This window comes from Pseudorca crassidens, chromosome 10 (assembly GCF_039906515.1).
Source record: "Pseudorca crassidens isolate mPseCra1 chromosome 10, mPseCra1.hap1, whole genome shotgun sequence".
NCBI classification, from domain to species: Eukaryota; Metazoa; Chordata; class Mammalia; order Artiodactyla; family Delphinidae; genus Pseudorca; species Pseudorca crassidens.
In genome coordinates this window covers 9,925,185-9,952,752 of record NC_090305.1, presented here as the reverse complement: position 1 = coordinate 9,952,752, position 27,568 = coordinate 9,925,185, and the positions used below count along the sequence as shown (strand labels likewise).

The following is a 27,568-nucleotide window of genomic DNA, read 5'->3' as shown; positions in this document are numbered from 1 at the left end:
TCTTTGTATTTTTCTCCTAAGTCTTTAGTGACACAAATGGCAAATCTAGTTGACACATCATGAGCTATGGTGTTCAAGGAAATGAACTAAATCAACTTAAAAAAAAAACTTCAACCACTGAATAAGATTAAATCAATCACATGTTTATAAAAATGCAGCATCTTAATTAGACATTAGCAGGTTAGGGGGCCCATTTCCCACCTAGTTTAATAGGAATGGCAGTGAGAACAAGAAGGTGGAGTACAGAATGGATGGTCTCGCATGACAAATCCAAGAGCTGGCTGAAAGGTGACGGACTACACCACCTCCCGAGGCGGCCCTTCCATCAGACAACGACACCGGGCTCCAACCGCGCTTGGGTTTCTACACTGGGTATTAAGGGAAGTTGGTGTGGAAGAAGCAAAACTGTAACTCCATGGCCCCTGTTTTGCCCCACCCCTGCTCTCTCCCCTCCCTGCCATTTCTAGTTTAATTATTGGCTCCAGTGAAGGCAGGGCGCTGGGGATACGACAAGAGCAAGAATGAAAAGAAGCCAATAGCTATTCATGTCTGGTGGGAAAAGTCTTTTGAGGAAATAAAAGTTGGAAACTAGAAAGCACAAGAATTCCTTAAGGTGACAGCTCCAACCTGCCCGAGAGGACAGAGAAAGGAGAAATACTATGCAAAGAAAGATAAGAAACTCAGCTTCCCAAGTAGTCTATGATAAAGAGGAGACTGTGATTTCTCCTCTCTCAAAGATCTACCAGGAGGGGCTTCCCTGGTGGCACAGTGGTTAAGAATCTGCCTGCCAATGCAGGAGCCACGGTTCAAGCCCTGGTCCGGGAGGATCCCACATGCCGCGGAGCAACGAAGCCCATGCACTACAACTACTGAGCCTGCGCGCTAGAGCCCACGAGCCACAACTACTGAAGCCCACGTGCCACAACTACTGAAGCCCGCGTGCCTAGAGCCCGTGCTCCGCAACGAGAAGCCACCTCAATGAGAAGCCCGCGCACCGCGATGAAGAGTAGCCCCGCTCGCCACAACTAGAGAAAGCCCACGTGCAGCAATGAAGACCCAACGCAGCCAAAAATAAAAAAAATAAAAATAAATAAATGTATTAAAAGAAAAAAATGATCTACGGGAAGTGTGAAACCGTGAGAAGAAGGGGCTTATAAGGCAGATCCCTCAGCCCCTGGGGCAGGTCCTACATATAAGACTGCCCGCCTTGGAAAATAGGGACCAGTCATAGAGACCAGCGACTGCCTGGTTGGGGCATCACAGCAACAGCTGAAGACCTTGCCTGGCCGATCCGGCCAGTCTAGCATGTGACAGAATGTCCAGTTTCCATAAGGACGAAGAAAGTGTTTTCCAGCAAGCTGGGTGAATCCACCAAAAGGGTCTTAACAAATATTCTATTGATAAATATATGCCAACTCTGTGTTAGGAAAAATGCTGAGAAGGAGGAAGACAAATACCAGATGATTCCACACATCTGGTAGCTCTGGAGGACCACAGGGTAGCAAGCAAAGACACAAGGGGATAGAAGAGTTGGCTGGGAAGGAGGCCGGAAAGGTTCTGATGGGGCCTCGGTATGAGCAGTCAAGACATAGCTCCAAGTCCAAGTTCCGTCACTGACTCTCTCATGACACTGGGCAGATTATTAACTTTTCTGAGCCTCAGTTTCCTTGGGTGAAATTGGGTCAACGGTATCTTTTTAGTAGGTCTGGTGCACGTGTGTCCCACTGGCATGGCCTCAAGGGAGCCCCTCACTTGTTATTTATAGGAAGGGCCCTTCAAGGGGTTTCCAAACATTCTCCGTTTCAGTCTGTCCTCCAGACTGTCGTCAAAGCAACTTTCGGAAACTCAGATGTAGCCATCTCATCTGTTAGAACCCTGAATGCCTGCCTCGGCTACAAAACCAGTGCTTCAAGAGTGACACACATGGAAAATTCAAAAAAATCCACATTACAAGCTATATTATTCACAGCAAAGAACTAAATCAACTGAAATGTAGCCGCGTCTTACATCTGGCCTCCACCGCTGGTGGTAATGGGCAGGAAGGGGGACACCAGTCCAACAGTCTTAGTAACGCTGGTTTTCTAGAATGGAGTTGTCACTTAGAAGACCTGCTCTAAATAAAAGGTGTCACTGCTAGAGGGAGAACCGTTAGCCTGGAAGCAGTAATTCAGACACAGCCTGCCATGCAACGCCTCGCATAATCTGACCTGTATTATTCACCCAGCCTTGCAACCCCTCCACGCCTCTGTCCCCATACAACTCACCCTTCGTTCACATGCAACAATGCACTGCACACTCTTGGCCTGGGATGTGAAGGGATCTCACCTTCACCTGGTTAATTTCTATTTATCTTTCAATACTTGTCTTGGGCAACACTTTGCCTAGGTTCTCAGGAGATTCCACAATTGTGAAAATTGGGAGCATCCGTTTGCTTACTAGCTTCCTCTCCCCAACCAAGCAGTAGATGCCTCCAGGGGCAGGGACCATATCTTCTTCATGTCTGTAGCAGGGGCCTGACACCATGGCTGACACTCAGTTATTGTTTATTGCTTTTGCTGGAAGAAAGATGGGCTGGAATCACTGACATCTAGGTGCATTTTAAGTGGCTGACGAGTCATACTCAAAGGGTATTAGTGCAGAGATCATTCTTTAATTTTCAGGGAGTATTTTCAGTGTATTGTATTTTCAGTGTATATTCAGTGTATTGTATAGGTGCCCCTGACTTGACTGACACTTTTATTAATGGCTTAGTAACAGAATCAAATATGTGGAAGAACTAAGGCAGAAAAGGAAAACAGTAAACATTTACTGAATGTGCTGCCCACTGTTCTGGAGACTTCCACATCTCATTACATTGTTATAACAACCCTGCAGGAGAGGTGTCACTATCCTCGTTTTATTAAGCAGGAAATGGAGGCTGTGAGAGGGTAATAGGCCCATGAGGGCGTAGGTAGTAAAGGGAGGAGCTGGAATTTGAACCCACTCTATTTCAATATGCTGTATCCAAACACTGAATTGTGATACTTGTAAGATTGTGTACTTTGGTTAAACACAAACCGCACTAACTGTACACATGCAAAGTGAGGAACACATCACACTTTGTCCACAACATGTGTACAAAACGGGTATCATGACTTTATAAATATTTTAAATCTTACTAACCAGGGTAAGTTAGAGTGTCTTCTCCTGCCACAGTCAGGCCATACCTGGGGCACTGAGTTTAAAGGATGCATCAGACACTGGGTTTAGAAAAGTCAGGATGGGAAAAGAACTCAGCTGTTTACCTATTGTCATGGTGACTTTTGTACCAAAATGGTTGAGAGGTTGCAGCAGAGCCTCAAATATTCACTACCCAGTTATTTTACAGAAAAAGTTTTCTGACTCCTCGTCCAAACCAACGGCTTCTAACCTGCATCATCCCACACTCCTTAGCCATATTTGATGTCCACTTACGCTATTATTTACTTCGTATTTTTAAGTCAACACTTAAAAAAAACTCAAATACTAATTTAGCCTCATCTTAAGCAACAATATCTTTGTAATCACTGGTTTTATGTTAAGTGTGTGTTTACAACTTACATTAAAATAAGTACGTGTCCATTAAAACTTAAAAAAGCTCGTCTTAAACTCACTTTGGGTACCACCAATGACGTATATATCACATTCTGGTTAAATGTCGGGCTAGGCCAGAGTCTCTCAGCCTCGGCACGGCTGACATTTTGGACCGGACCCTTCTTTGTAGGGGGGGCTTGTCTTGTGCATCGTAGGCTGTTTAGCAGCAAACCTGGTCTCTACTCACTAGATGCTAGTGGCATCTCCTCCAGTGGTGACAACCCAAAATATCACCAGATATTGCCCAATGTCCCCTGAGGGGCAAAACTGCCCATTTGGGAACCACTGGCCTGGAGTATGCATGACAGCTTTGCCACCTGCTGCATCTTCAGAGTTGTACCACCTGAGTCTCTTCTCATGCAACTTGGGTATTAACTCTCAGGAATGTGCAGTATTTGCTGAAGGATGAACTGCCCAGATCTCATCTCCTAAGTTCCTGACGTGCTGTAGCTCAGGTTGCTGCTCTGGGGGCGGTACCAACGATCTGACACCATGACAGTTCCGCTGAGCATGTTACCTGTGCCGCTGCTCTAGTTCCTGAGCAGCTACCCCATTAATGCGAGAGCTCCAAACCAATTCGAGGGAAGCAGCTTTTCTCATTATGTGGCCCAGATCAGTGATGTACAAAATGACACTCCGGTGGCCCGAAAGAGTCACCACATCTTCCAGAGTACCTGTCCAAGTCCCCAGGGAAAAGATGACTCACATAATCAGATCTATTCTGGACCATTCACGTCAAAACTCTTCAGAGATTAAGCACTGAGTTTGCTTGGAATTCAAACGGATCTCATCGCGTGGGGGTTGTGGTCACTGTACCTCTTCCAGGTGGGTGAGCAGGAATTAAAACTGCAGGTAAACGTGGAGACCCTCATCCTGACCTCCTAGGCGGCGCCTCCCTAGCTCTTCCTGGATCGCTGCACATAATGGTGAAAAGAGCTAACACTTTAAATGCTCACATAGTGCCAGGGATGGGTTCACTTAAGCCTAACGACCAGCACCCTATTAGACAGGTACTACTGTTACCCTCCACTTCAGAGAGGAAAAATGAGGCACGCAGCCACGGTCACAGCGAGAGGGGTGCAGGCATTACTGAACTCGGGCAGTAGGGGCTGTAGAGCCTGAGCTCGTACTGGTGTCATCTGGACAGAAGCAGAGCCCTGAAATGGCTTCAAAACTTACTCTTTTTCCAGAACCTTCTCTCTTCCTCACCACCACCCAGTCCTCTCTCTACTGCTGTCAAACAGTTCCGGTCATATAATTCCAATGAAAAGACCTTTGAAGGGTCTCATTGTCAATTGGATAAACCTCATCACCCTCTTTGGAATGGCCTAGGGAGCACCTCACCACCTGGCCCCATAATTCCTCCCCATCTGATCTGTTGCCATTCTTTACCGCGCACCCAGTGTTCCAGCCACCAGGCCACCTGTCGCCTCCCGAGCACGTTGTGAGCTTTCCTGCCATCCCCCCACCTCAGAAATAGCCCCTCAGAGTTTGACTGGAGCAGTCCACCCACCCTCAACGAGAGCTCCAATGCCATTTCTTTGGAGCAGCCTTTTCTGATTTTTCAGCGGAAAACAGTCCCTTCTCTGTGCTTCCACAGCTTCCATTCCCACCTGTTACAGCATCTGTCGCATTATGTTACAATCACACATCTAAGCATTTACCCCCTGCCCCCATGGACTGTAAGCCTGTCAAAGACAGAGCCTGATTATTAATTCTCTTCATATCTCAGCCCTGTTTTTGTGCACGTTTTGGGAACTGATGGAAAAGTCAATCAAATATTTGAAGTCTCTAGTAATCAGAGTAGGCCATAATATACTTAGCATCTTTTTAATTCACTAAAATAATTATCCCTGACCCTTAGATAGTCTTGCTGTGTAGGGAAAATATCCTATGAAAGGAGAATTAAAGCTGTGGAAATAGTGATCTAGAGTTCTTCCCAAGAAGATAATCCAAAGAGATAAGGCACAGATCTGTGCAAGGAAGAATGCCAGGGTACCCGTGTGCCTTCCATCCCAGGACGGTGTGAGTATAGAACGTAACAGAGACAGCTTAACGTCAGCACATTTCCTAACTCTACGCTCTCAGGCCACTTCAGTTAAGACTGTCCAGAGTTAGGCTGCTTTGTAAGGTGAGGTAGTTGGGCTAGATAAGATCTAGAAGGTTTCTTCTTGTATGACATTCTATGATAAATTTAAATTAACACCAAAGGTCCTAAATTATTGTCCGGCGAGGGGGCGGGGGGGAAGATGAGATTCTGTTCCCCATCTGGGTCGCTCCAAATGATGTAATTTTCCTGAGAAATGAAATAGGGATGAACATGCAAAAACCTGAGAGCGCTCCGTAACATTTGCAAGATGTTGGTCAGTCGCACCATGTTGGAATATTTCCATTCTAGTAATTAAATACACCAGGGGGCTCCACAAATCAGGACAAAGGAGCAGGCCATCTTTCAAAACAGCAACAACAGTTAACACATAGGGTCCTGTATGGGTCCTATCAAAGTACTTCGTAAATGTTCGTTATCTCATTTAATCTTCCCAAAACTTGCAAAGTTAGGAAGGGTATTGTTATTATCCGGATTTTATGGATGAGGATGTTACATTTCTGAGGAAATAAGTGATCACTCAGTTGTGATCACAACAGGGATATGGATGTGGGTTTTCTCCCTCCAGGGCCTGTGTTCTTTCCATTAACCACACTGTCTTCTCCCAAAGAACCCTCAGGGCCGTTATTTTCTTGTATATGGACATGCTGACTATGAAATGCAATTGGTACCACAAATTTAAAAAAAAAAAACATGGGAATATGCTAATTATCGTATAACAAAAAGCAAGGACAACAGATGTTCACAGAACTCAGCTCCTTTTTTGCTATGAATTTTGCTGGGAAGAGCCCCAAGGTTGGAGACTCTGATGGGACACAGAGACAGGTTTGAACTCCTGACGTGGGTGGTACATCCGTGTTTGTGTGAGTAGCCCGTGGCTGGGGGCGAGTAGGCTGCAGAGAGAACAGGATACAAGAGAGAGTGGGGCAGAATAATCACGAGGCTGGATAGTCTAGTCTTGCGTAATGGTGCGTCACCAACAAGAAGAAGGGATGCAGTGGGTTTACTGTGGCCACATCAGTGACGCAGTTCCTCGAGGACAGAAAGGTATCACCATCATAGGTGATGCCCACTCCCCTGCTTTATATTTTCTTCAGTGTATAGATGTATATACACAGCATATAAGATATTCATTAGTGTATCACCTGTCTCCTCCACTGAAAGGTAAGTTTGTGAGGATGTCAACTTTGTTCTGTCCCGCTTTCTCCCCAGAGGATGGAAGTGCCTGAATGTCTTCCTTCATGAAAAAAGTGAATAAACCAGGAAGAACAGACAGAAGTGTACCTAAAACAGGACGCCTGCCATTTACAAGAGACACACGAAAACAGGATTCAGAAAGTTTGAGAGTAAAACACCAGTCCTAAATCAGTAAAAAGCACTCATTTCAAACTCTCTTTGCCTTCACTATGTCCCCATGCCATGCCAGGGAAGTGAAAAGCCGTGTCCTCTCTCCTTGGTCCTGTCTCCAACAAGAATAACGTTTAATGCGTCTCCTTTTTGGAAAACTCTTTTTTTTTCTTTAAATTCAACTCTCCTTTTTGACTCTACTAAACCAAGTAGGAGAGACATAAATTGAGAACACAACGGCACGCCTCAGGTTCCCTCCCCCTTCACCGCATTTTCCTATCATCTAAACAGTCACATGTTTCTAAGAAATCCCTAGACTTTGAACATTAAGAGACTGTTTTACCTTTCCTGTTCGTTACTGGTGAGGGAGAGGCAGCTTATTTTTAATAATTCATCAAGAGATGAATGCAAGACATCTACAACAACTCAGGGTCAGTAAACAGCTGGCTCCCTTCCAAGGGAGCTTTATAACCATCACTGCGTCTCCATCACATGATAACAGGTAGATGCATAGTGGAGCATCGTGACCCATCCCTGGGCACGGGATTACCCACGATCAAGCACCTTTGATACTCTGCTAGGAAATCAGGGGCAGGTTCTGAAATGAAAAATTCCTATTTTAAATCCTTCCTCTTCCTTGAAAATACATGGGAACCATTTCACCACCATTTTTAAAGAAAAACGTGTCATAAAGGGATACTGCTTTCCCACACATGATTTCAGCTGCACCTATTGTTAAAAAAAAAAAAGAAGACAATAATCTCTTGAAAGGACAGAGAACATTTATTACCCTCCAATATGATGCTGAAAATGAAATTCAACAGGGACAGCTTTCGTCCTTCTGACTGCACAGAGTTATAAAGAGAGTTTTCAGAAAGGAGAGGGAACAGTCAGACGTTTTCTCCTCGGAGCCCAAAAACGTGTGAGAAATTATGCTACAAATTGCAGCGCCTGCGGCTGGAGAATGACGGAAGTAACCTCTGACACCCAAGAAAACAGTTAATCAGCTTCATTTTAGGAAAGCAGGCACACATTGTACGCTCTATCACAGCCTTCTGAGATAAGAAACTCAACATTGGAGCCTTTGTGTTTTTTTTTGTTGGACCTTAGTCAGCAGGAAATGATGCCATTCTATATATAGACCAGGGGACTGAGCTTCCCTGAGTGGAGGATGTGTTTTGAGCTGCTTTTTTTCCAGCCATGGTAATGAATGTAAATTAGTTCACTCACATCCCTTTGTCTGTCCTTCCAGGGACCAATGACCCACACTTCTGAAACAGTGTCTGGGGTCAGGATGTGATGAATAAAACCGTAAGACACCCAGAATCTCACCAACAGCAACCTCCATTTCTGATGGAGGAACCAAACTGGTGGCTTTTCCACAGGCCTTTGTCCCTAGACCTCAGCCAATGTCCTAGGTCATGCTTGGCTGGATGTGATGCCAGGATTTTATTTTTGGTTCTTTTTGGGGGGGTTGTTTTGTAATAATTTTTTATTTTGTAATAAGTTTAGCTTTACAGAAGAGTTGCAAAGAAAGCACAGATAATTCCCATATACCTTTAAGCCAGCTTCCCCTCATGTCAACATCCTTCATGACCATGGTATATTTGTCAAAACCGAGAAGTTAACATTGATGCCACATTGCGAAACACTTCCTTTCGCTTTTTGACTTTTTTTTTGGCCGTGCCACGTGGCATGCAGGATCTTAGTTCCTCGACCGGGGATCAAGCCCAGGCCCCCTGCAGTGGAAGCAACAAGTCTTAACCACTGGACCGCCAGGGAATTCCCTAGCTTTTTAAATATCCGTGGCCTGCAAAATCTTTTTGGACAAGGGTTTCCAAGAAGATCGAAGCATCTATACTTATTCATTAAGCAAGGGCAGGGTTTCTACTCAGGTACACATAGGAATTCAGGGGCAGATTCTCTCTTATAAAAATACATTTCCTTTTTTATCCTCTTAAGACTTTGAAAGATGTCAGTGGTTCATCTAGTCTCATTGTAACCTTCTTCTGACCAGGTGGCTCACCAGCCTTGCAGGGGAGGACCTGTCTTGCTCAGGGTGACATTACCTTGTTCTGAAATCTCCTTCTGCCTCTTAAAGCAGCAGTTAAATTGCAAAACAACAGCTACAGGCAGCCGCTTACAGATGATAAATACCTCCTGCAAAATCCAAGCACTGACCTAAAGTGAGGCGTGGACACCTCTGGCCTCAGAGGGTCAGGGGCGAATGTCTCACCAGAATTGGAGGAGATGTTGAAGAGACGGTCATCAGTATAAGAAAGAGGATCTTTCCCTGGAAACACAGTTCATTTGAAAATACATGCCATTTGCTCTACGATGAACAAAATACCGCACTTCCTCAAATAAATGTCATTTCACAAGCAAACAACATTTAGCTATTCAGAGGTTCATTTTTCCTCCGGTACCAAGGCACAGCTACTCATCATCATGAACACTGATTTGCAGGTGGAAACACTGACATAAACCACTGCGGTAATTACGTCAGACTGTTAAAGCCAGAAGAAACCCCAGGGACCATCTAGTTCAGGACCGAGAATCCTTCTTTAGACTTTCCTGTGACCCTGAAGGCCACATAAAGTAACTGTCACCCCAAAATGTTTTTATACTAAGATTATAAATGAACTGTCATCTTTGAAAAGTCTAATTATGGAATAACAGAATTATTAAAGACTGAAGGGGTTTGCGGGGCTACTGATTTCAATTTCTTCTGTCCAATGCTGAAATTGTTCCTTTTTCAATAATCTTGACAGGTAGTAATTTAATCCCTAGCTAATGTAAGCAGTACTCAGTAAGTGTTGGCAAGAGTTCAAGATGGTTCTGGAAGCCTTTCTGGTTCTGGTTGACCATTGTTGGTCTGGACTATCTGTATTAACACCAATGTATAGCTAACTTCCCAGGAGAGGTAAAACCACTCTATTTCTATAAACATTCACATTAGAGATAACTTCAGTATTACTGACATGGAGTTACAGTGTTGGACAGGACATTGGCAGACAATCTCACCTGTAGGGTTTTTCTTTAGGAAGCCTACAAGTAAACCATTTGGGACAGCTGCTAGCCTGATCTTTTCAAAAGATCTTTTGTATTCTCTCCAATGGTTCCCAGGCTCTTCCTTACATCAGATCACAATCTTCTGTCATTTCTCTCATTCTCTATAATTGTCCCTCTAAAAAGCTGGAGAGTAACTGTCAGCTTCCTGCCTTTTCTTCCTAAAAATCTCATCACCCGTTTGGAGACAGTGTATCATTCTTTCCTCTAATCTGCCTAGAATATTCTCTCATCCCTTTTCTCCGTCTTCTCCTGGTTCTTTCTATCTTTGAGATTTCAGTTTAAATGCAGCTCTCCAGAGAAGCCCACCTACCAGCTGACCCCCTGCTGTGCTCTCCCCTCCCCCCAGCTCCCTCGCTGGCACTGACTCGCCCAGGTCACACTCCCAGCAGACTCTAGGCCACGCCGAGGGCAGCCGCCCTCTATATTTTGTTCACCGCTGTATCCCCAGTGCCGAGCACAGAGCCCCATTCAGAAAAGGTGCTCGATAAAAAATTGTTGATGGACCTTCCGGTTGCTAAGGAAACACCGATACTTTCCTTTTTCTTCGCTGGGCCTGTTTTTCACTCAAGGTGTATAAATCCTTAGCCTCAGCGATTGCATGAAAATTTTCTCCTGGGATTAAATTTTCTGCTGGCAAATGTCCCAGCTTTTCTAATCTAACTGTTCAGGGATTCTGGGAGAGGAAAAGGTAGAAGAAGCATGAGTTTATCAGAACTGTAATTTATTTGTCCACTTTTTTTTCTTTTTTTTTTTTTTTTGCGGTACGCGGGCCTCTCACTGTTGTGGCCTCTCCCGTTGCGGAGCACAGGCTCCGGACGCGCAGGCTCAGTGGCCGTGGCTCACGGGCCCAGCTGTTCCGCGGCATGTGGGATCTTCCCAGACCGGGGCACGAACCCACGTCCCCTGCATCGGCAGGTGGACTCTCAACCACTGCGCCACCAGGGAAGCCCTATTTGTCCACTTTTAAGGCTCATATGTAGGAAGTAAATTTCTCTCTCTAGGATTAAATGTATGATACTTAAACCAAAACCCAGTGAGTGAAAATAAAATACATTAAAAATATCAATTGGCTGTTGATATACCTAAATGATAATAGTGACACAAACTCAATATCTGGCTTTTTTAGTTTAAACCCGGAGATTTCAATTATTCTTTCCATGTGGCCTTACCTGCTTTACTATCTAATACACATCCTCCTAATACGCACAGCTCTGCCTAGGGTGTCCCACTCATTCTCCTGCCCCTTCACCTGGCTGTTCCCATCTTCCAGACCTTGCTGTAAAAACCTGAAAGTTAATTTTAGTTTCAGTCCAAGGATGCTGAACGGTCAATGATAAATCTCTACAACTCAACAATTTGCTGGAGGAGCTACAGACGATCGTTTTCCCCAACTTTATCATATATGCTGGCTATGCTCCAAGAAAATGAAGGAACAGTGAACTTCAGTGGGAAGAGTTCGTAATCAAAGTTACAGCATCTTCAACTCTAGTTTGACATGACCACAAGCAAAGACCTAGGGTTAACTTTAAAGGATGAACTTTTTTCTTTGCTTCTAACATCTGCAAAAGCAAAACAAAATGGGCACAACTGAGCAACGGGCTGAGGAGCGTACCCACCGCTAGAGCCTATTTGCATCATTAAGGGAGTTTCCAATAAAACATCAGAGAGGAAGGGGTGGGGGAATGAGTGAAACAGGTGAGGGAAATTAAGGGGTACAAACTTCCAGTAACGAAATAAATGGGTCATGGAGATGAAATGTACATCGTGGGGAATATAGTCGAAAATCATATCATATCTTTATACGGTCAACAGGTACAAACTTCCAGTTATAAGATAAACAAGTACTAGGGATGTCATGTACCACATGATTAATATAATGAACACTGCTGTCTGTTCTGCATAAAAGTTTCTTAAGAGAGTAAATCCTAAGAGTCCTCATCACAAGGAAAATAATCTTTTCTCTCCTTCTTTTATTTTGTACCCATATGAGATGATGGATGTTCCCTATACTTTTACTGCGGTCATCGTTTCTTGATGTATGTAAGTCAAATCATTAGGCTGTGCACCTTAAACCTATACAGTGCTGTATGTCAATTATATCTCAATAGAACTGGACCAAAAAAAGCATTAATTATGCTCACAGATTAAAATACCTTTCTATTTCAAAGATCATAAGAACTTTTTTTTTGCTGTACGCGGGCCTCTCACTGTTGTGGCCTCTCCCGCTGCGGAGCACAGGCTCCGGACGTGCAGGCTCAGCGGCCATGGCTCACGGGCCCAGCTGCTCCGCGGCATGTGGGATCTTCCCAGACTGGGGCACGAACCCATGTCCCCTGCATCGGCAGGCGGACTCTCAACCACTGCGCCACCAGGGAAGCCCCATAAGAACTTTTGATAAAATACATTTAAGAAATGTTTACTGAATATTTCCTATATCATGGGTCCTGTGATGAACTGGGGGGGCGGGAGTCGAGTGGGAAGGCAAGGATGGCTCCTGCCCACATCTAACAGAGAATACACCAAGAAACGCACAACAGGACGCAGTGGGTGCAAGAGGAGGATGTGCAGGCAGAGCTTCCTCTGGGAATCTGAGAAGCGATCACAAGAGGGTGTGGTATTTTAATAAAGTCTTGAAAAATAAGCAGAACTTTTCTTTGCAAAATGGGGTGAATTCCAGACAGAGGGATTCATTCAAAAATTTTAGGATCATGAGCAAAATTAATACAAAAGGTTAAAGACACGGTTGCCGCACGATCAACACCACTTAGTATTTACATAATGTGTGTCTTGTGAGAACTCAAAGCTCAAAAATGAAAAAGAACAGCAGAAGCAACCTAAATATCCATCAGGACAAAGTGGGTTAATAATAAGGAAATACCATAGCAGCTACTAGGGGCTCTACATTCATTCTTCATTCATTCGTTCATTCATTCATTCAAAGTGGTTCTCACCCTTGCAGACTGCACGTTCTACTAGGTAAGAAAGAGCAACAAGGAAAGTAAAAGGCAAACGTAGAATGTTAGATGGTGAAAAATGTACGAAAGAACAAAGGGGGACTGGGGAATAGGCTGTGTTGGGAGGAGAGTTGTGATTTGAAATAGAGCAATCAGGGAGGGCTTCACTGAGGAGGTGGCTAGAGACTCAAAGAAGGTGAGGGAGGGAGACTTTAGGATACAGGAGGGAAGAGCAGTCTCAACTGAGGGAACAGCCAACGCAAAGGCCCTTTGTCAGGAGGATGCCTAGCACGTCCAGGCCTTGTGGTAGGAGAGAGTAGCAATGTGGAGGACAGCAGATGTAGTCATAGGGCTGACAGGGGCCCAGGCCGTGGTGGGCTTCTGGGCTGAGGCGAGGACTTTGCTTTTTACTCTCTGTGAGCCGGAAAGCCAAGGAGCGCTTGTGCACGTTGTTATGGACTGAACTCCACTCCCACCCAATTCGTGCTTAAATGCTAATCCCCAGCACCTCAACATGTGACTTATTCAGAGGTGACTATGTTAAAGGAGTAATTCGGTTAAAATGAGGTCAGCAGGGTGGGTTCTAACCAAATGACTAGTGTTTTTATCAGAGCAGGAGATGAGGACACAGACCCGCAGAGGAGAGACCGTGTGAGGACACAGGGAGAAGACGGCCGTCTGCAAGCCCAGGACAGCGGCCTCAGGAGAAACCAGCCCTGACAGCACCTTGACTGTGCACTTCCAGCCCCCAGAACTGTGAGACAGTAAATTCCTGCTGTTTAAGCCCCACAGTCTGCGGTACTTTGCTATGGCGACCCTAGCGAATGAATAGAGTCATGATCAGATTTTCGTTAAACCTCATCTCTTTGACTGTCATGTTAAGGACAGACCGAGGGGGCAGGAGTGGAAGCAGCAGACCAGGTAGCAGGGACCCAGCAAACCAGGTGAGGGACCACGGGGGCTGAGACCGTGGGGCGGCAGGAGCACGTAGGAGGTTGCCCAGCCTAGACAGGTTCTCAGACCTCTTAGGACCTGCTGACCCCTCAGCCACAGGGTATGAGAGAAAGAAAGGTGTCAAGGGTGACCCCGAGATTTCTGGCAGGAGCCGCTGCAAGCATGAAGTCTCCTGTCATTGAGAAGGGAAGGACTTGTCTGAAGTGCATTCCCTTAAGACTCTTCCTGGAATTCTTTCAGGGTCCACACGTGTACACATCCCGCCTTCATTTTACTAAGACGGAAACCAGAGCACACAGAACTGATCAACTGAACTAAGACGGGAAAGAAAGTTAGTGTCTGATCAGGACTTTCAGTCTGAATTCCAGGATGGACGCCACCTAGATCACAGAGCTGACTGCAGATATTAAAAGTAAACATCGAATAATATATTTCTTTTCAAGTTGGAATCATTTAATTGACTAATGCCTTTGAACGGGACACATTCAGAGCTTTTTCATGTGCTCACTCAGGCTTCAGGGCAGAGGGAATGGATTGTACAGACATATCGAAGACGTAAAAATTTATAGAAATATATGTATATTTCTCTAATAGTTTAATGGAAACTAAAAATCAGAGGCCTTTGTTCTCTCCATTTGTAGCAAGTCAAGCTCATTTACCCCAGAGGACGAAGAAGGGTTGCCTCTTACACATCCTCCTTTCTTCTTTGGACCCTGTCTCCACCCAGTAGAGCAGCAAGCTCAGAAGATTCTGAGTATAAGGAGGTCGCAGAACGCTTGGCAGGGAGGGGAGGGAAAGGGACACAGAAGGCTGGCTCCCTCCCACCTCCAGCAGTGCCTGGATTCCTAGAGGCTTTGACCTGCTCCTGGCTCCCAAGGGCCACATTAGGAGCTCTGAGCAGAGCCGTGCTTACTGACTGTCCTCTTTCCCCGACTTACTGGGCACGTACATTACATATCGCAGCATCATCTCTCCATCACCAAACGGGCAAGGGAAGAGAACACTGGTTTGCAGCAGCAGGAGGCAGGGCTCTCATATCACACCCCCATGCCTCCCAGCTCTTCTTCTGGGATGGGCTCAATCTCTCTCCTTGGTGGAGAAGCAGCAGCTAAGAGTGAGGGTCCTCGCCTGGCTCAAGCCCGAGTCCCTGTTGAAGAATGAGGACCAGGGCAGAAGGGGTGGCCCTGCGAGGCAACCACGCTGCTGTGGAAGGAGGCCCTAGGGCCACCCCTGTGGAGTCACCTCCAAAGAAGATGTGACTCATCAGTGAAGAGAAAATAAATGAAGATGATCGAATTCCAGGAAACCGACACGAAATTTCCAACAAGATTGGATCCAATCTGTTTGCAATATGCCTTTTAGGGGAACTGAAGGTCAGTTCTGTGTGTTGAAGAATTCTGCTTAACATTCACTGTCATTTACTGGACACTTACTATATGCCATGTAATAAGACGACTGATGTAGACTGTCACCTGTTCCTCACAAACAACCCTGACGAGGTTGGTGGTGTTATTACTATCCCTGTTTTAAAGATGAGGAATCAAAGGCAAAAAAGAAGCGGTATCTCTGAGACTGAAACCCTGGCAATTAGAGCCATGATGCAGGGGCTGCCTCCAGATTGGCCATGCTGCCTCGTGACTTTGATAAACACGGAAGCTGGTCTCTAGTTCCCTCCTTCCCCCCAAATCTGGCGGGCCAGTGCTGTAACTAACTAATGTGATCTTTCAATGTCATTAAGTAGGGTCAGGTTAGGTTAACAGTTAAGAACGTCTTCATACAAATCCAAACAGATTTAGAGTAATCTTGGGAGAGCAGGAACAAGATGGTAAAGGATCTAGAAACCGTCTCAACAGACGATTCCATGAATTTGGGATTATCAGCCTGAAAGAGAGAAGCCACTAGATAAAGGGAACAGTAATTATTTTTAAAGACTTGAAAGCCTCTCACAGGAAAGGAAGATTAGAAATAAGACTGGGACAAGGGATTACAGTAAGTAACACTTTTCACTTAACATAAGAAAGAACTTCGTAGTAATCAGACCTTCTGGACAGTGGGGCAGGCTATCTTGGTACCTAGGGAGGGTCCCATTCCCACAGAGACCAGAGGACAAATCGTCAGAAATGCTACAACAGGCAGCAGGCTGGCTGCCTTGGTCTTAAAGGTCCCTTTCAATTACAAGATGACTATTTATTCAAATTTATAGTCCTAAGTCAGGCATTCATGCTGTTAAATTCATCATTCGATTTTTGCATTACCCACAATGTTTCACCAGGATCAGACCATGGTTCTGGACTAACACCCCGTAGGGCACGAACGTTCTATGAGATCTCAGGTTCTTTGCGGGCAGAATGCCTATGCATTCAGTAATGTTCCTTCCTTCTTGCAGTGCTTTTTGGGGTCACTGGAAATTGTCAGGAGAAAAAGGAAATCATCCTTTCTGGATGAAACTTGGCCAGAACAAGAGTGAAATCATGTTGACAGGTAGGAGGGAGAATTTCCAGGTCGTAAAAAGAAAGGTGACATCACTGGAGACAGCGGCAGTTCCTGCACTAAACTGAAAGGTGGCCCATGACCTGTTCTGCTCCCAGATCCTTCCAGGACTCCTGGAAGACGACGTGGGTCCTCAGAAACATTCTCAGTCTTTGTCTGGCAAGAAGACCTCGCTTTCTCTGTAGGGCTATCTTTTTTTTTTTTTTTTCCTGGTATACGGGCCTCTCCCGTTGCGGAGCACAGGCTCCGGACGCGCAGGCTCAGCGGCCATGGCTCACGGGCCCAGCCGCTCCGCGGCATGTGGGATCTTCCCGGACCGGGGCACGAACCTGTGTCCCCTGCATCGGCAGGCGGACTCTCAACCACTGCGCCACCAGGGAAGCCCTCTGTAGGGCTATCCTGATGATGTAGGCATTAATTCCCTGTGTCCTGGCTGGTTCACCAGAACAACACTATGCCTTGGCCTATGGTTGGTGGGGAGGGAGACAGGAGGTAAGGAGTGTCTGGGGGTGACACAAAGCACAGGAGGTTGCCTTGGCTCAGCTGCCGAGACCATGCTGCCCTTCTTCCAACCTCCTCCACCTGCAATATCCCGATATCGCCTTCCTTTCCTTGCCCATTTGCTGTCTTTGATTCATTTCAATAAAGAACCTGACCCAGTGTAGGTCCAACAGACCTATGCATTGGTTTACACTCGACTGAAATATTCTATAAATACACACGGAAATTACTGAACTGAGGAATATCACATAACTTATTGGTTAGTACTTTCAATGGAAGCTTTAAATGGCATGTTTTAGATGCAAATGTATTTAGCAATATCCTACTAATATGCTCTCATGAGTATCTTTTTCAGATGCTTATTATCTCCGGAAGAGATACAAAAATATACTGGGGGTTACAGGAGACGTGAGGGCAGTAAATGACATTCACTGCTAGCTGTCTTTTGGAAAGCGGTTATGCTATAGTCAAAGGAGTTCTGGATTTGCAGGAGGACGATCCAGGCTTGAAGGCTCGGCCGCTTGACTTACTACCTAGGACAGTGCTTGGCAAAATGTCTATGGGGGTAAGGCCAGCACTATCAAACTCTTAGAGGAAAACATAGGCAGAACACTCTATGACATAAATCACAGCGAGATCCTTTTTGACCCAACTCCTAGATAAATGGAAATAAAAACAAAAAGAAACAAATGGGACCTAATGAAACTTAACAGCTTTTGCACAGCAAAGGAAACCATAAACAAGACCAAAAGACAACCCTCAGAATGGGAGAAAATATTTGCAAATGAAGCAACTGACAAAGGATTAATCTCCAAAATTTACAAGCAGCTCATGCAGCCCAATAACAAAAAAACAAACAACCCAATCCAAAAAATGGGCTGAAGACCTAAATAGACATTTCTCGGAAGAAGATATACAGATTCCCAACAAACACATGAAAGAATGCTCAACATCATTAATCATTAGAGAAATGCAAATCAAAACTACAATGAGATATCATCTCACACCAGTCAGAATGGCCATCATCAAAAGGTCTACAAACAATAAATGCTGGAGAGGGTGTGGAGAAAAGGGAACACTCTTGCACCGTTGGTGGGAATGTAAATTGATACAGTCACTATGGAGAACAGTATGGAGGTTCCTTAAAAAACTAAAAATAGAACTACCATATGACCCAGCAATCCCACTACTGGGCATATACCCTGAGAAAGCCATAATTCAAAAAGAGTCATGTACCAAAATGTTCACTGCAGCACTATTTACAATAGCCAGGACATGGAAGCAACCTAAGTGTCCATCATCAGATGAATGGATAAAGAAGATGTGGCACATATATACAATGGAATATTACTCAGCCATAAAAAGAAATGAAATTGAGATATTTGTAGTGAGGTGGATGGACCCAGAGTCTGTCATACAGAGTGAAGGAAGTCAGAAAGAGAAAAACAAATACCATATGCTAACACATATATATGGAATCTAAGGGAAAAAAAAAGGTCATGAAGAACCTAGGGGTAAGATGGGAATAGACACAGACCTACTAGAAAATGGACTTGAGGATATGGGGAGAGGGAAGGGTAAGCTGTGACAAAGAGAGTGGCATGGGCATATATACACTACCAGACGTAAAATAGATGGCTAGTGGGAAGCAGCCGCATAGCACAGGGAGATCAGCTCCGTGGTTTGTGACCACTTAGAGGGGTGGGATAGGGAGGGTGGGAGGGAGGGAGATGCAAGAGGGAGGAGATATGGGAACATATGTATATGTATAACTGACTCATTTTGTTATATAGCAGAAACTAACACACCACTGTAAAGCAATTCTACTCCAATAAAGATGTTAAAAAAAAAATGTCTATGGGGAGGGACCAGTTTTGTTGGTCGGTTGGTTGATTTACATACTTTAATTTTTAATCCATCACAAACTGATGCTTTCAAAAATATAATAAAAATGCACAACAAATAAAACCCCTTTTTATCGTAAGACAAAAAATTATCCTGTCAAATTGCTATGAAGGTTTCTAAAAGCTTGTTCTCAATTTCTGTACAATTTCTGCAGATGGGCACCAAGTTTGAGCGGCTGGCATTGGGGAACTCAGCCTTCCTTAGTTTCTTGGCTGACTCAAGTCTCCCTAGGTGGTGTGAGGATTCAGATAATAACAAAGGTATGTATTCATAATAGACTACGAACTGCCATCCAGATTGTAAATTACGACTGTCCTCATTAACAGTAACAGTAGTTGGAAATGATGGCAGCGGCCAAATACATTTTGTTTTTCAGTGAAGGGAGATATTAACGTGAACCTATCAAGTCAGAATTCTTAGTGATAACTTCCCTTGGAGTCATTAATTTTCCAAACATAGAATACTTGGCTGACACAGACGGAGGGAAAAGCCACTGAGAGTCAGGAAACTACAACAGAAAGCTCTCGGCTGTGTCCATCTCGCCCCTGGCTCTCCGCCCGGTGACCGGCTGCATGCTTTCCAGGCTGCAGTTTTCCTATCTGGTCTGCAGGACCCAGTTAACTAGACTGGGTTGGAATCACATTGGGAAATCTCAGCCACCTCCTGGGCACAAGCGAGGTGGTATTTGAACGCGTGCGCACGCGCGCACACACACACACGCAAGCGATCCAGAACCAGCACGAGAGATCTCCCTGGGTGGTGGGGAGTCACGGTCTCCGCTGCAGGCCTGCCCTTGGAATACCCTTGGCAGTTCTCCCTGCAATGCTACTGGAGGCAGATTCTGATGAAAGAGGGGACTTCACCAGTTGTTGGTAAATATCTGAGGCTCAAACTCCTATAATCAGACTACGTCTGCCGCTTCCTCCATCGGCAAGAACGAGGGCGTACCTCTCCACCTTTCCCTCTGTTATTCCACCACCGCCCCGCCAGCTCTCATCTCTTCTTATTCTACATTCACATTGTTTTTTACATCATAAAAGTAATATACACAAAGTAAAAAATTAAGCAGTACAGAAAGATACAAAATACAAAAACAAAAGATTTTCTCCCCATCTCCCTGCCCTAGGGGTTACCACATTAATGATGACGTGCACCTGCTTCCAAACCACGTTAAGGTCTACAGAAGCACGATAGGTACGATCTATCTATCCACCCGCCCACTCACGCATACTCAGATGTATACATAAGCACTACTTTTTCTTTTTGATAAACGTGACTGTTCTATAGTTTGGCAACTGGCAACAGTTTTTTCTTCCATACTGTCCTTGACATTCAGATTCCGGTCTGATTTTACCTTCACCCCCCCTCCCGAATCCCACCCCCCCCAAGTGGGTGTGAGCCCTTGCTTGCGCTGGTCTTCTCGCTCCTTGGTCATGGTCGGAGCGCCAAGCCCTCCTCTCCTGCCCTCACCCCTTCCCTCCGTTACCTTTCCAGCCTCTGCATGGTCATGGCCAGCGTTTTGTTCAGCTCATCTATCATCCTGCAGCCCGAGGGGTGCATGGGGAGGGAGCCGGTGGTGGCAGGGAGGTGCTGGCTGAGGCTGCCGTACTGCAGCTGGTGCTGGATCTGGGAGGGCAGGACGGTGTGGTGGTGCTGGGCCCCGCCCTGCTGGCCGCTCTTCTGGGCCGCGTAGGACGCCAGCGAGAGGTCTGGCCCCCCCATGGGCATACAGATCATGACTTTCTTTGGAGGTAGCGGAGGCGACAGCTTCACTGGCAGACAAGGCAATTTCACAGGGGCGCCAGGATCTGCGGCAGAAGGAGGGCGAGAGGCAGATGTGAGTTTGGGGGCATCAGAAAAAACGTAGCACACCACAGGTGCCCACCCGGGGACCGTGGTCCTGGAGGCGGGCCCCTGAGATGAAACGCTTCAACCGAAGAACCGGCAGGTGAGCGCTACTCCACAAGCACCCAGCAGCTCTCACTTCCTGCTCGAAGCACGCTGCCCCCCAGGGCCCTCAGGGACCCAGGTGTCGGTGGCGTGTGTCACACAGCTGCCAGGCTGGAGCTCACCAGCAGAAAGGGGGAATGCGCTCTTCTGCTCATGGAAACCCAAGCACCTTCAAAGAGACCTTTGCTAGGACATGTGCGACGCCGACAACTGCGCCACCGTAACGTGGACACACCCTCTCGGCTGGCGCTTTCTAACAGGCACAGGATTAGCAGCCAGCCCTGGGTTCAAGTCCACGAAGAGTGTCTTCCTCCAGCGGTGACTTTAATGCCACCAACCTTAATTCCCTCATGTGGGGATGCTCGTCCCACCGGAGAGGAGGCTTTCTAGGATTTGTGGTCACAGAGAGGGCTCAGGTGCCCCGTGCCGGGCCTCAGTGTGAGCACGGTGGCTGGGCTGACCACTCCCGTGGCATCCACGGTGGGCTCTTCCCACTGTCGGGAGGCTCCGACAGGCACTCTGGGGGCCTGATGGTACCTGCACCCACCCCACCCCTTGGTTCCGTGACGGTGGCACTGAAACTTCCCAGAGATGCTCCAACTTAAGGGGGGCTCCAGGTCAGACAGACCAGCCCTCAGGGTGTCTTTGGGCTGACCTTGTAGTCCCCTGTCTGGACTTCACATTCCTAAAAATCACCTAGCCCTGGGGACTGCGGGTCCATGGCTGAGTCCTGTGGGCTGCAGGCCACCTGGGAGAAGCCGGGCCAGAGGGCAGTGGCAGGCGGGGCGTGTGTGTGACCTCACACCCGCTCCATGCCGGGAGCACTGCAGGCTCCTGCCTCTTGGTCTCTGAGGCCTTCGATTTTTTTCCAACTATCTGCCTGAGTGTGGCCTTCTCCAGTTTGACAGCCTCAGTCCTGCCAGAATGACATTCTTTTGGCACAAATCTGATCCTGTTGCCCTCCAGTTTGAAACCTACCAATGGCCTGGAAATAAAGCCCAACTTCCTGACACATCATCAAGGCCTCTTTGTGTCCCCACCTTATCTCTATAGAGTCTGTGCTAGTTCCCCCGGCTAGAAATAACCTTGCCTGTTGCACCTGAAAAGCTCCTTTTCTCCTGGGACACGGCCTGCTTTCCTCCTGTGGGTTTGACTTCCTTGCTGACCCACGCTCAGTCTCCCTCCTCAGCTAAGTCCCTGGCTGGCCTTTGTCCCACACATGCTCAGAAGGGCTGCTGTGTCTCCACTGGTGGCCTCGAGGCTCTTCACCTCCACAGATTTCCTCTCCTGTTTCACAGAGAAGCCCAAGGAGGGCGCTTCAGGCCCCTCCTTCTCTTTGGATCGGCCTTCTTTTCTCCCCATCACCCCAGGTAACCACCCTCACTCCTGAACTGCTGGGTTCCCCAAACCACCTGACGTTTCAAACCCCAGAGCCTTGGTTACCTGCCCTCAGTTCTCTGGTTTGTCTTCTGGGTCAATCCCTACTCTCCCTTCAAGATTCAGCTCAAACGTTACCTCCACTGAGAACCTTCCTGATGGGTTACATCACTCCCCCTATTCTGCAGCCATTGGACCCACTGTGGGCAGGTGGTAGGTCAGTGCCAACAACCATGGTGACGATGACGATGACAGTGATAGATACTGCCAACCCTCCCACCATGAGCCAGACAGTGTTCTAAGTGCTTTTCTTATCTCACCAGCTTAATCCCCTCAACAAGCCAGTGACGTACACACTATGATCTTCTCACTTTTTACAGATGATAGCCCTGGACTCTGCAGACACTGCACCGTTCTTCCTGTTTACGCAGCTATCTCCTCCCACACAGAGCAAGGACCGTGAATAATTTGTCATTATAGCCTCAGCATCTCGTACAGTGCCCAGCTCACCTAGCAGGAGGCTCAACACGTTTACAGAATGAGCCGAAGCTGTGATGCTCTGCTATGGGATAAATTTACATGTTGTTCAGAAATAGAAACTTGGACAGCTCATCCTGTTCCTGTGAGCCTCCAAGCACAGGACACAAGGTCACCATGTTCAGGACCAAAGCAGGCAGTGCTAATTCCAAAGTGGCTGAGATGCAGAAACTCAGCACCCCTGTCTGTGTCCTGTTACTGAAGGGTACACTGAAGGCTTCCTATGGAAGCCATAGCGTAGACCCAGCAAGTACAATGTGTCCTGAAGTGTTAGGGTTTTCATCCAGGGACCCTTAACCCACGACTCCTTCATTTGTGGGTCTGGTTGTCTAAGGCAGTAGGGACTCATCTGCTTGGGCAGAAGAGAGCAGAGCCAGGAGGGCAGCATGGAATTGTCTGCCTAAGAAGGGTCAGTGATACACGATGGATTCCACCCATCTTGCTAAGCTACAACTTTCTGCACACACAGTATTTCTTGCCACTACTTCCACAGCAAAACTTACTTGGCTTCATCACCAGAAAAATGGACCAAGTGGATGCCAGGAATTCTAACAAAACAGGCAAGGAAGACATGACCAACAGGATCGATTTAGTGGAGGTGGTTCCTTTCATTGATCTAAGAAACACATGCCAGGGCCCATGGAGAACCCCTTTTTCTCCTTTCCTACCTGCATCTCTCTTCCGGTTGTTTCACTGCACATGGTCACCAATTAAATAAGGGTAGAGAAGGAAAGTGAATCATGTCAAATAATTTTTGGCTCAGTGGATGTGGTACAAACAGAGGAAATGAAGAAAAAGGTTAAAGTCAAGTGAAACTGTCTACTTTCAGTGAATTAGCTCTGCAGCCCCCATCTTTCTATAACATGTGGATAACTGAGGAGAGCCTGGGAAGCTCAGATTGGCAGTACCTTGGCAAGACCTATTTTTATATTCTTATGACATCTTTTTTTTTTTTTTTGCGGTACGCGGGCCTCTCACTGTTGTGGCCTCTCCCGTTGCGGAGCACAGGCTCCGGACACGCAGGCTCAGCGGCCATGGCTCACGGGCCCAGCCGCTCCGCGGCATGTGGGATCTTCCCGGACCGGGGCATGAAGTTTACAAAGCATGTCCACATTATCTTGTCTGACCCTCACAATGACCTGTGGGAGAAGCCTGGAACATATCATATTATTATTATTTCAGAATGAATTAAGACTACATTTGTTGAACTCCTGTTACATACACGGGAAAACTGAAGCTCAGGGAGGATAAATGTCTTAGGCAGAGCTACAGGGCTTCTTGGTCTTAGAGCTGAGATTAAACTCCAACTCTTCGGGCTTCCCTGGTGGTGCAGTGGTTGAGAGCCCACCTGCCGATGCAGGAGACACAGGTTCGTGCCCCGGTCCGGGAAGATCCCACATGCCGTGGAGTGGCTGGGCCCGCGAGCCACGGCCACTGAGCCTGCGCGTCCGGAGCCTGTGCTCCGCAACAGGAGAGGCTACAGGGGTGAGAGGCCCGCGTACCGCAAAAAAAAAAAAAAAAAAAAAAAGCCTTCTTTACCTTGATAGCACCTCCCTGAATACAATACTTTGCGTCGCTATGACGCACGACATGTACGGATTATGGGAGGACACACACTACCTCTTGCATTTTTAACGACAGTGGCTGCTCCTGCTGGGGCACACACAAAGCTCTCTGCTTGCTGACTTAGAAATGGATGAGTCTTTGCCTAGAGTCTGTCATACAGAGTGAAGTAAGTCAGAAAGAGAGAGACAAATACCGTATGCTAACACATATATATGGAATTTAAGAAAAAAAAAAAGGTCATGAAAAACCTAGGGGTGAAACAGGAATAAAGACACAGACTTACTAGAGAATGGACTTGAGGCTATGGGGAGGGGGAAGGGTAAACGGTGACAAAGCGAGAGAGAGGCATGGACATATATACACTACCAAACGTAAGGTAGATAGCTAGTGGGAAGCAGCCGCATAGCACAGGGAGATCAGCTCGGTGCTTTGTGACCGCCTGGAGGGTTGGGATAGGGAGGGTGGGAGGGAGGGAGACGTAAGCGGGAAGAGATATGGGAATATATGTATATATATAACTGATTCATTTTGTTGTGAAGCTGAAACTAACATACCATTGTAAAGCAATTATACTCCAATAAAGATGTTAAAAAAAAAAAGAAAAAAAAAAAAGAAATGGATGAGTCTTTGGCAGCCAGACTGATCGAGAATGCAGTATATTCATAAAACTGTCTCTGCTGATAGAGTGGAAAGAGCAAAAACAACCAGTTCCAGAGAACAAGAAAAATAAACCCAAACTACGTCACAGAGCCAGAAAAGCCAAGGCGGCTATATTTCCAAGACTGACACACCTCTGGCTTAGGACTTCACACAAGAAAGTGAAAACCCCCGATTACTTTTGTAGTTGAGACTGGTGCCAGAGGACTGTAGTCTATACACTGAATGAGTCTGGGCTAAATGAATACGCCCCTAGCCTCTCTCCTCACTTTTTAAATTAACAACAGCTGGAGAAGCTGGAGACGCATTTATCACTTTATAATAGACGATTCAGATACACTTGCCAATGATAGTAGCACTTAACGTCTTAATGAACAAAAGTGTTGTAAGAATTTCTCAGTCATTTGCCACCTGGTTCTAGTGGGTTAGAATCTCTGATCTCCTTTCATAGATACAGGCATCCATCCAAGGACATGAAGAGTCTGTAAGAAGTGTACTTAGAACTTAAATAAGAGTCCAGTACCACGAAACCACAGAATCAGATTCCCCTGGCTATAAGAAAGGTACTTATAGGAGCCCCACCAATCACTTTGGGCCATCCTGGGGATTTTAAGGTAGTCTGGCCTTTTTTATTTTTTGGCCAGATGCCTGGAAAGGCAAAAATATGTTGACTGACCCCTCGTGGTGAAAGTGCTAGAAGAGTATCAAGTGATTTGTGTTCAATGCCCTCAGCCTGGCTTGCTCTCCTAAGCCAGCCCAGCACACGGAAACCTCAGCAAACACCTGACGTTGTGGGGATTGTGTCCTGAGACCTTCCAGAATCTTAAAATGAGGGCCGTGATCATATTCGCATCACCAGCACCTGACTGTTTCAGAGCCACTTTCCACAAAGACACATTTTTGTTTTTAAATGGACCCTTCCCAAGGCCACCTGGGGAGATGACAGCAAGTAGGGAAGTGAGTGCCTCCCTGAGATGGTGACATGGGGCAGTGGAGGCGTGGCTCACCAGCTAACTGGGTCACTTGGGCATGTCAGCTCTGCCACAACTACATTCGATTTTGTAAAAGTCAAACTACACCTTATTCATTGTCGGGAAACTGCTCTCAAAGATTCAAAACTGCAGACGTCTCTATAATCACAAGAACAAACACCTGTTCATAAGATCGGTATTTTGTTAGAAATTGTAAGTCATTGATAAAAACACATTCTATCGTTTATTTTTGCAGCAATGCAGACTAGTGTCAGTGCTCCCAGGGAGACCAGGCAAGGAGATGGCCAGGCAATTGACAACTGGGTGGCTGAACCCGAGCCTTCCACGAGACAGGTGTAAAGGCAGGCAAGAAGGTCCACAATGGGCAATGGAGAGGAGCCTGGACTGGACGGTGCCCACCAGGGAGGACTGCTATCTTGAGCATCCAGCAAAAGCTGAGAGCGAGTCAAATCAAAGTCACAAAGTCATGGAGGCAAACATACACATGCTCGCCTGGTCTCAGAACATGGGAACCAGGGGATCTATCTATGAAGTTTTAAGCAGTAAATTTAGATCACATACAATGAAATACTACTTAGAGCATATCCCGATTAAGAGTTAGTACATTCATGGTGAAGGTATCAAGAAGTTCAAGCTAGATCCATAAATCTTTTTTTTTTTAAGTCTTAATTTATTTTTGGCTGTATTGAGTCTTCATTGTGGCGAGCAGGGGCTACTCTTCCTTGCGATGCGTGGGCTTCTCATTGCGGTGGCTTCTCTTGTTGCGAAGCACGGGCTCTAGGCACACGAGTTTCAGTAGTTGCAGTACTCGGGCTCAGTAGTTGCAGCATGTGGGCCCTAGAGAGGATTCTTTCTTTTTTCTTTTTTTAAAATGTTTTATGTTATTTTATTTTATGTTTTTGGCTGCGTCGGGTCTTCGTTGCAGTGCGCGGGCTTCTCTCTAGTTGTGGCGTGCGGGTTTTTCTCTTCTCTAGTTGTGGTGCATGGGCTCCAGAGCATGTGGGCTCTCTAGTTGTGGTGCACAGACTGCTCTCTAGTTGTGGCATGCAGGCTTTTCTCTTCTCTAGTTGTGGCACGTGGGCTCCAGAGCACCTGGGCTCTGTAGTTTGTGGCACACGGGCTCTAGTTGAGGCGCACAAGCTCAGTAGTTGTGGTGCGTGGGCTTAGTTGCCCCACGGCATGTGGGATCTTAGTTCCCCGACCACGAATCGAACCCGCGTCCCCTGCACTGGAAGGCAGATTCTTCACCACTGCACCACCAGGGAATTCCCTAGATCCATAAATCTTATAAAGGCAAATGAGGACAACTACAGTTCATCTCTAACCCTACACCCATCTGATGCACGATATTTATTCACTGTCAGAGGTCACACTCAGATTTCTTGCATTTATACTGATGGTGGTAGCTGGTCTAACCATCTGCAGGGTATCCCCATATCCCCATGAAATTCCGAGTGTCCTCCCTGACACCTAAGGCTGGACCACAAGTTTGCCCGATGGATGACTGTCATGTTCTAACTGCTACCCTTACGGGAAGTTGCTTTTCT

General features: G+C 46.4%; 1 protein-coding gene across 13 annotated transcripts in view; it reads right to left on the bottom strand.

Annotated features, from left to right (window-relative positions):
- The window catches only part of PHACTR1 (phosphatase and actin regulator 1), a 540,649-nt gene that overhangs the window by 48,264 nt on the left and 464,817 nt on the right, over positions 1–27,568 (bottom strand). For all 13 annotated transcript variants that reach the window (XM_067752006.1, XM_067752007.1, XM_067752013.1 and 10 more), the window contains one exon: positions 20,429–20,750. In XM_067752006.1, the coding sequence (XP_067608107.1) occupies positions 20,429–20,750 (322 nt within the window). The remainder of the gene's footprint in view (positions 1–20,428; positions 20,751–27,568) is intronic.